At 40.7% G+C, this 10,145-nt stretch overlaps 1 protein-coding gene across 2 annotated transcripts in view; it reads right to left on the bottom strand.

Annotated features, from left to right (window-relative positions):
- Window positions 1-10,139, bottom strand: part of PMEPA1 (prostate transmembrane protein, androgen induced 1) — a 73,499-nt gene extending 63,360 nt beyond the window's left edge. For both annotated transcript variants that reach the window (XM_015821204.1, XM_015821205.1), the window contains exon 1: window positions 9,865-10,139. In XM_015821204.1, the coding sequence (XP_015676690.1) occupies window positions 9,865-9,967 (103 nt within the window). In that variant the 5' untranslated portion in view covers window positions 9,968-10,139. The remainder of the gene's footprint in view (window positions 1-9,864) is intronic.
- Window positions 10,140-10,145: the final 6 nt, after the last annotated feature.

The following is a 10,145-nucleotide window of genomic DNA, read 5'->3' as shown; positions in this document are numbered from 1 at the left end:
CCACTTTCTATACTTGCCCTTTTTATCTTTCAATTTGTCAGAGAGTTCTTTATGCAGCCATGCTGGTTTCTTTTGAGAGCTGTTATTTTTCCTCTTTGTTGGTATTGTGCTAGACTGGGCTTTTATTATCTCACTTTTCAAAATTTCCCAAGCTTCCTGAGTTGTTTTCCCCTTGAGGATTCTCATCCATGGAATCCTTTCCAAGCCCTCTCTAAGTTTATTGAAATTAGCTCTCTTGAAGTCTTGCAGGGTGTACAGAAACTGAAAAAGAGACACAGGGCAGGCCATGAAATTGATCTGGTCGACTGAAGGGAAAGTAAAAAAGAATTAATCTCTGCATTACAAAATCCATTGCAATAGGATATGGTGGATGGGAAAAAAACAGATTAATGGAGGAGAGATCTATCAATGGTTATTAGCTGCAATGGCTGTATGAGCAGCAGAAAAAAAGAGGGTAGTGGGGAATATTAGGGTCACATCCTCCTTGCTGGTTTCTGAAAGACATTTAGATGGCTGCTCTGAGAAATAACATGCTTAAGCAGAGGACTTGGGCTCCTCTTGCATTGTAAGAATATTGTCAGTTTGCACCTCACTTGCTGACTACAGCTTAAAATATCAACCAGTGTGTATTAATTGGCCTCCAGATTCAGTGTAACAGATAGAACTCTTAGTAAATTAGCTCAATGCAGTAGGGATGTGCCACCCTTCTTACAAATACTGCCCACTAAAGTATTCATTTCATAGAGTTCTTGGGCTACTACAACCTGAAATTAAATAAAATAAATTTATAGATGTTAATCATCACTAAATCCTTTGTCATAGACTCATTTTCTCAGGCCCCACAGCCGCAGTGATCATGCAGAAATCATGTCATGTAAGTAACTAAGTTTAATAGTGATGATGCTTAAAGAAAATGCAGAGTCAATCCATTCTAAGTGCACACTAGTCAATGATTCTTTATCCAATGAGGATAAATATGACCTAAGGCAATTTGTCACATGAAGCAAATTAATAATGTAACCTTCACTGGGCAGTCTGCTTTTGCTTTCACAGATCAGTGCAATTTATGAGAAACGGAAACACTCTTTCAAAAAGAAAAAAAAAACCTACCATGTAAACTTGTTTACATTTAAATGTTAACAGTATCTGGATCTAGAAGATCTATTTTCTTGAAGAGCTAAGTAGCAATAGCACTTAAGACTTATATACTGCTTCACAGTGCTTTAAAGCCCTCTCTAAGCAGTTTACAGAGTCAGCATATTTCCCCCAACAAACTGGGTCCTCCTTTTATTCACCTCCGAAGGATGGAAGGCTGAGTCAACGTAGAGCCAGTGAGAATCAAACTGCTGGCAGCTGGCGGTCAGCAGAAGTAGCCTGCAGTACTGCATTCTAACTACTGCACCACCACAGTCTCTTAAATTATGAAACTCTATCATTATAGTTTAACATCTGAAAATATTGGCAATTGTTATCAACACAGACAATAGAAATCAAAGTTTTATACAGTCTCCAACAGTAGTGATGAGTGCACTGTTGGAAGAGCTGAAGGACCAGGTTAGTGACAGGTCCTCATGGAGAAAAACCACCTATAACCACTTATGTGGTTACTAAGAGTCAGCAATGACTTGATGGCATGTAATAGCAATAGCAATAACACTTAGACTTATATACAGCTTCATAGTGCTTTACAGTCCTCTATAAGCAGTTTACAGAGTCAGCATATTGCCCCCAACAATCGGGATCCTCATTTTACCAACTTGGGAAGGATGGAAGGCTGAGTCAACCTTGAGTCGGTCAAGATCCAACTCCTGACAGTGGGAATGCAGAGTTACTCTGCAATACTGCATTCTAACCACTGTGCCACCACAGGCTCTTAATCATCCTCCATAATCATCCTCATAATCAACCATAATGCTGCTGACCCTCAAAGCATGAGTTTCAGTGTTTCTAAAACATAAAAATATTCTTTGTGAAGCATTCTAGAAATTCCAAGCACACTCATACAGCTTTGGCACCTTAAGTAATTATATCTGATATACATAAATATAGATGCCACTTTTGCCTTCTGTTGAAAAAAAGCTTAAATGAACATAGGATGATCCTTTATTTTAGAGGTTCAAAATAAATGTATGCTCTTGATGTAAGGAAAAAAGAGCCCTGGATATTATTTTAAAACCCTTTTAATTTTGGGAGTGAAAGACCTCAGTCGAGTTTAGAAGGTGAAAGTAGAAGTGAATAAAATCAGAGATGAAAAGGCCCATTCAAGGCTCTTGAGTCCCAGCTTCTACCCAATGGTCCAATGATCAATTCTTAACATCTTCATTAAAAAAAGGGATCATATATCAGATGATGACTTCCTCTGTTCAAGGATTCTTGTAAATTCAGGAATAAGATCCCCTAGTCTGGATAAATGTCTGTTCAAAAAGTTAATAGGTAGGGAATGATTTAAATATGTGGGGGACAGCTTTTCCAAGGGTGGAGCGTTGTTACAGAGAAGGCTAGATTACAGGATTACTGTAATGACGTTTCCTTGGTGTTGAGACCCTAAGTTATCTTTCCTAATTCATTTGATGGGCATCTTTTGTATAACTCTTGTTAGCTCAGGCTGATGGAAGCACCAGACAGTCTATGCCTGGTTTGTTATCTGACCTAATGTAACTCAGCTTCCTATATTCCATGATGAAAACTGAGGGCATAAAAGTGTGGTCATGATTTTGGAAAGCAAAATCCCACATGAACAATGAACAGAGAACAAAGAGNGGTATATAAATTTAAATAATAAATAAAATAAATAAATAAACAGGGTTGGTGTTAGCTGGGTTTCTTTCCAGCATGCTCTGTTGTGAAAAAGCTTTCAATTCCAATTTCTCCCCAACAGCACCGGAATCTTCCATCCAAGCTTTAAAAAGAAATCAGTCTGAACTATCCTTTATAGAGAATTCATTGGCACTTTGCGCCAAGACACAATGTGTTCTTTGGGGTTTGGCCTTTGTGTTAAATTCTTGGTAGATGAATAGGCAGCTCCTTCTCCTATAGTAAAGAAGGCCAACTTGCGTTCAATTCTGTCTTCAGCAAAGATTGGTTTCATGGAGGAACAGAATGTTTCATTGCTCATAGAATGGACCTTACATGTGGTGCAGCTTCTCCAGTTCTGGGATGAAGTTGAAAACTGGGCAAAGGGGTTACAAAATAAACAGCCCAAAAATATGAATGAAAAACCAGAAGGAGACATTTGGAGAAAAGAACTGGGCAGAAGAAGGCTTGGAAGAGGGGATCTCTGAAGAGATATTAAAATAATTTAGATTGGGAGAGTCTCATGGATGATCGAGACAAACATTAGGAAGGCAGGATAAGTGACTAAGAGAAACTACATGCTAAAGATAAACATTAGAAGAAGCAGATAAAGCTGTGGTATAATCACAATATGGCACTACCAAGGTAACACGGCAATGTCCTCATTTATGCAATGCAAAACTATAAATCCTTTGTTTACAAACTTCAGTTTACATATCAGTTTAAATAAAAAAATAAACAAATCATATCACAGCTTAGTATAATGTGGGAACTATGCTTTGAATGGTGTCAACATGCAGTAAAAATCAAAAGAAACAGAGATTGGGACGTTGGTTCACTGACCAATGGAAGAGCAAATAAAATCTGGGAAGTTTGGGATTGTGAGATAAAAATAGCAAAAGGCTATCTGTATCCATAATCCATGTAGCCATGATCTGGGGCAGTTATGGCTTCTCATATTATGCAGATCCACTGCTCAGCAACCTTAAACAGCAATAAATAGTAAAATGAACTATTTCTGCACAAGACTTAAACAGAGCAGGTGAAAACCTAGTAATTGCATCCATACAACAAATTAACCAGCTGCTATGGTTTCTTCAACCATCCATGGTTCAAGAAATTATAATTTAATATAACATGTGAATCTAACTTATATGTTATGAATCTTCTAAAAAGAGAATCTTTCATTAACCGAATCTTAATTATTTGGCTGATACCTTCAAAAATCACCTAAATGAACTGAACAGACCATAAAGGAAATATGCAGGAAAGCAAAGTGGTTAATGAATTAAATTTTTACATGAAAATAATCTAATAGCTATTTTTCAGGCACACGTATCTCTGCTGAAATATAACTTTATTCAACTGAAACAACTGCCCTGTTTTAAGAAAGCTTGCACAAATAAATCCCCAGAGAAAAGGAATGGAGTCAGTACATAGAATTAATTATTCCTAGCAACCATCAGAAGCCTAGCGGATGGAAGAAAGACGTGGCCTTAATCTACCATTGTGAACTATTTGTTATTTCCAGACACTGCCAATAGCATGCACTCTCTTGACCTCATTTCACTTTGTCTGACTGATTAGGACCACATCAGAGATGTCTGGCTGCCTAGGAAAGCGTCACACAATGAACAGTTGTTACACTGGGTCAGAGTACTTGCTGGCCTGTACAGTAGTCAAGACTTTGAACTTGGAAAGGGAGGGAAGGGGTGGAAAAGAGACTCTTTTTAAGACTCATTCAAGAAGGCAAGAGAGAAGCTGGCTAATTCCTGTTTGCAGGTGCTAAAATGCAGTGAAAGCCACTCTGAACCCCACTCTGAACCCCAATCTTCGCAATTAAGCCACGTGTGGATACAAACACACACAGTAAGGTTAACCCCTTAAAAAGGAGATATTTATTAGACCTTTGTAGAATCCTCCTTTTTCCACTGGCTTCCAGACTTAAGGCCAGGATTTCAGCAAAACTGAAATAGATTTCCATTTCTTTCTGTGTGTGTCTATGTCTGTAACTGGGCCCCCCACCCTCCACCTCTCTCTCTCTCTCTCATTGTCTGTATGTGTATGCATATCTATCAATGCCGATGTGGTTCAATGATTCCTTAACATTATGTGTATTAACTGAGTTCATACAACAGACCAGGTGGTGCAAAGGATTGGATAGTTCATGCTATAACATGCTGTGAAGACCTTGCCATTATCCTAGAATATTGTGTGAATCAGATTGTCATCTTGTACCCTAATTCGGGGACTGTATTTATCTGAACCCAGCAACTATGTTTTTGCTCATTTGGATTCTGTGAATGCCACTATTAAATTGTAAAGTCTCCTTTCAACAACTGCATCAATATGTCCATCCATTTTCCTTGGCTACAATATGGGATTGTATGGAAAGACATGGCTATTGTCTTCTTCCAGGATGGAACTGTCTGGCAGTATCCCATCCAATTATTAGCCTGGCCTAACTCTGCTTAGCTTCATAGCTCAGATAAGGTCAGCCAATCCTGCCACCTGCTGAAGCCATTAAATCATATTATTGAACAAATCATAAGTGGCTTTAAGGTGACCTTTCTGCCACTGTTAAAGGTAGAACAATTATTTTAATAACCTTAGCAATTATTGATAGAATTATTGTGGAAGTAATTCTAAATTAATTAAGCTAGGGGGAAATCAGTATAAAAAAATAAATTCAAACATCGAACAGAATGAAGAAAAGACTTAAAGCTTATTGCATATTTTAAAAAGTGCCATATCAGCTTACTATTTCAGCCATATAGACTGAAATACTAGAGTCAACATTTTAAGTGGAGTTTATTTCAAATAATGCTTAACATTTCAAATAGGGATCATCTTAAATTACAAGGCAGTGATTTAGTGCCTGGAACCAAAGCAAGCATAGGCGTATCCGGTAAATCGGAAATAAGTTTAATGAAACTTACTTCCGGTTCAATTTCTTTTGAGTTGCAGCCAATACTACTGAGAATAAGCATGCAAAATTCAAAGCTTTTCATTAGACTTAATACACATAATACTGTATTGTTTTCTTGCCCAAAGTCAATCTTAAACAAACTCCCAATAGTCTTCCATATTAGTTTCCAACATTAAGAGGGGATATGTAAGGTGATCCTGTAAACCCAGTGCAAGTTTCAAGCAAAAATTTGGAAAAAGGACCAATGGTTCCCAATAAGAAACTCCTGCTGTCTGTCATTACAAGACTTTGTCCTTCAAAGGAAGGTTGAATGCGTTTGAGATATTCTTATTCCCACCTTCTTGCAGTGCCTATCAACTAAAAAATTAAGTTCATATCTCAGCTACAGAGGGAGAAGAATTCCAAAAGACACGATCACTCATGTTCAGCTTTGATATCTATGATGCAACATTATGATGACAGTTATGTACATTCTAATTTGCATATTATTTCTGGAATTGATATTTGGGTATTAATCCATATACACAGAGTACAGCACTCCAGTGATATTCATTAGACTCTATTTAATACGGAGTAGCTCCAAGGTGACTTTTATTGTAACCTGGGCAGTGAAAAGAGTTTTAAGGCAGGCTTTCTAAATCTGATGCCTATCTTATGTCTTGGAGTACAATTCATATCAACCCTCCTAAATGGAAAGTTACAATAAGCATTATAGTTCAACATATTTGAATGACACCAGACTATGGGAAATCGTTTTAGGGCATTTTTCATTTTTGATGGGAAATTTTGGAAAATAGATTCCAGAAATTTGAAATAGGGTTTGCTCTCAAAAACAAACAAATAAACAAACAAACATGTGGAATAGATTTTGCTATAGCCCCAAATATAATGCACATGAACACGCATAAGCACAAGCATATTCCCTAACTCTAATTAATAGATCTAGAAGTCGCAACAGATTCAGGCAAATGTATTTGTTCAAAAGCATTTTTTAAAGAACACTATGTCAAAATCAGCTTGCAAAAATGAGTCCCTCTCCCATTTCACTCCTGCCTGTCTTGACAGCTAAAGAATGCATGCATTTTATATGTATATTACATATTGAATGTTGTTCGTCTTAATGCTAACCTTGCAGGTCGAAATCCCCTGAGTATCACTTCATCAGGAGTGAGAAATGAAGTCTATTTGGAAGAGCAGACAACTAAATTAACAAGACTGCCTTGTGTCAGCCAAAACATCATTACAGCTGATTAGCTGAGAGGAAGGAACTGAAAATAAAGGTGATGAATTTGAAAGGAAAAGAAAAATATATAGACAAGCCCTGAAAAAAAGGGAGGCAAACATTTGGTGGTATAATACATAGCAGACAGAAGCTCCGTACGTATTTTTAATAGCAAAGAAAATATTGTCATGTGTTGGGAATATTTGGGTAGGTAAACAGTCAAGACCTGCAGCCAAAAAAAAGGGACACTCTATGTAGAAGCAGGAAAGGGGAGAAACATTCATTTTAATGGCTGCGATATTTAGAGGGGACAAGCACATTTTCCATGGACATTGATTTTTAATTAGCTGATTTTAAAGAAGAAATAATTGTACACTAACATCTCTGACAGAGGGGAGAAGACGACACTGTTCCACAATAATTATTAGCCTGCTGTGTCTGGGAATCTGTGATGTAGTAGATACATCAAGAGCATTGGCAGGCTCATAAATAAGGAGGGTATGACCATGTACTGCGTGTATTTTTTTACATCGATTGTGTTTAAACAGCAGATCCTTTACAAGAAAAAAAGACAGAAGAGGCAATCAGCCAAATTCATCACAACAATGCAGTATTTTAAATATTCCAGTTCTGGGCATTTCCCCAATGCTTTACTGTGTTGGATAATTTAAAAATGGCAGGGAATGGCAATTTTTGTCCATAATATTACAGGCTAGAAAGTAAGAATTGGAGAACAGTTTTTTGCTTACCAAGCAAAGTCAGACATGCCGACTAAATAGGAAGTCTCACTGTAATCAACAGAGCTCAGGTCTAAGTTATGGGTAGGATGGAAGCCTTAAAAATTGAAACAATTTTTCCATCACCAGAACAGCAAATGTTTAAAAAGCCCTTATCTGGTCCAATCCTGTCTCTCTCTCTCTCTTTCTCTTTTTTGGAGCTGTTATTGACCACAGGACAGAATAAAATGCAAATGTAGGCAGGAAAGAGAATTGATGTTATTCCTTTAGATATTAGGAACTCTGTGACAATATATTTGCTTAGTTATCATTACAGGCACAGACACACTGGCGGGGGGGGGGAACAGGGAGGGGGGACTAACTTTGTCTGACTTAGTCTTTCCACAGGCTAGACAGAGCTGTAATCTACTTCTCAGACAGAGTGATTACTATTTATAGTCACAAATTCTGGTTTGCCGGACCTAACAGTTTGCATTCTCATCACATACACGAGACTCCTTGGTGAGATGCCTTAATAGCTAAACAATTATTCTGTCATGTCATGATGGGCTGGCTGTAAGTATCCTTCTACAGAACTCTGGAGCCAGAATTGTGACAAGAGCCCAGCAAAGCACTCTTCGCACAACCCCTAAACCCTACTACTGGATCAGATCAACATTCACCAACAGCCAGCTTAGTCCTCTGTTCCCAACACTGCTCAGCTAAGCTCACAAACTCACAGACCTACTGTTAGAGCCCAAAGATATACCGCCTATGGACAAGGAGGCTTCAGCCATCACCTCCACAGATTTTTTGTCACCTATCAATCTAAAGCTTCAGGAAAAACAGAAACAAAAACCAGAAAGAAGGGCTTCTCTTTCCATAAAGTAAAAAAAAAAAAAAAAAGCACGGTTGTAAAAGAAGAGTGGGAGGTGTATAAAATATCCGAGAAGGCTGAAAGAGTTATTAATACAAACGGTTTAGGACAGCTGGAAGGGTCTGGAGGGAAAGGGGACTCCCGATCTGCAAAGTTCAGGAAGGGCAGCAGATTGCAGGAAGGCAATTTAAGGGTGGGGGGGGGGGGGNGGGGGGGGGGGGGGGAAGAAGAACAACCCAGAGGCAGCGACAATAAAACCCAAAACGGCGTCTCGTCCTGGGGGGACGAGATCTCCCCGGCTCGCTGGCTGGAACCTCCATTCCGGCGTGTGCTTTAAATAGCCCGAACAGACTGTTTTTAACCGTCTGGCTTGGGAACAAAGTTCCCGGGGCGATCAAACTCACTGGAGAGGATCGCGTCCCCTCCTCCCTCGTCCTCGGCTCCTTTCCCTCTCCTAAAGGGGAGACCCAGCCAGCCCAGCCCAGCCCAGCCAGACAGCCCAGCCAGCCAGACCGGGAGAGCCTTTCCCCGGCGCGTTCCCACGGTTCCTTTGGGTCTCCCGAGCGCGAACGGAACGCTCCGATCAATGGAAGGACTCCGCTCGTCTCTCTCTCTCCCCCCCCCGCCTTCCGTCTCCCGCAGTCCCGCCGGCGAAGCTGAAGGGCGACGCACACAACCCGAGCGGGGAGGATTTGATTCGGGCTGAATTTGCCCCTCTCTCGCGCGCTCGAAACCAACTCGGTTTTCCTGCTCCGGTTGCAAAGCGGCGAACGCTACCCAACTGCAGCTACGGCACGCAGCTATCTGCCGGGGGGGGACGACGACGAAGCGCCCCCCCCCCGATTGCAAGAAACGCAACTTTTTAAGGGGAGGAAATGGAAAGGGAGGGGGGAAGGAAGGGGGAGGCAAGAGGGGTGGGTTGCAAGAGGGGAAAAAAGGCTGAAGGTTGTAAAAGTGGAGGGGGGGGGAGCGGAATAGAACTAAGCCCTGCAAGTCTGACAGAAGGGACAAAACTGGTCGCCCGGAGGGTTTTTCTTGCGCGTAAAAGCCGCAGAAGGAACCCCCCCCCCCTCCTCGGCCGAAGCTGCAGAAGAGGGACGGCGGGGGGGTGGTGGTGGTGGTGAGTGTGAAACGCGCTTGGAAAGTCCGGATCGCATTTCCCCGGCGGGAAGCACGCAAGGCGATCGGGCAGGTCACTCTAGATCCAAATTCCGGCCCCCCTCCCCAAAGTAGGGAGAAAAAAAAAAGAGAGAGACAGAGAGAGAGAGAGAGAGAGAACGGAAGGAACCATATGGTTAATAAAAAAATAAATCGAAGAAGTACTTACTGATCTCCATACTCTGAAACAAAGACCGTTTGCAGTTACAAGTACAGGAGACATTAGGCTGGTTAGGTCCGCCGGTATTGTTGAGACCCATCAAGTTATACATTTAAAAAATCAGGAGGAGAAACAAAAGGAGCGGCGAGACCTCAAAAGGTCTCCGGGAAGCCCGACATAAAGACGGGAGCGCTGGCAGGGAGGAGGGGACGGCTGGCGGCTGAGAGACGGGAGAGGAAACCGAGGCAAATATAAACTGACTTTAAAAGAGAGAGTGACACAGAGAGAGA

The sequence above is a fragment of the Protobothrops mucrosquamatus genome, unplaced genomic scaffold, assembly GCF_001527695.2.
Source record: "Protobothrops mucrosquamatus isolate PMUCROS unplaced genomic scaffold, P.Mucros_1.0 scaffold1273, whole genome shotgun sequence".
In the NCBI taxonomy this organism is placed as follows: domain Eukaryota; kingdom Metazoa; phylum Chordata; class Lepidosauria; order Squamata; family Viperidae; genus Protobothrops; species Protobothrops mucrosquamatus.
This window is presented reverse-complemented; position numbering and strand designations above follow the sequence as displayed.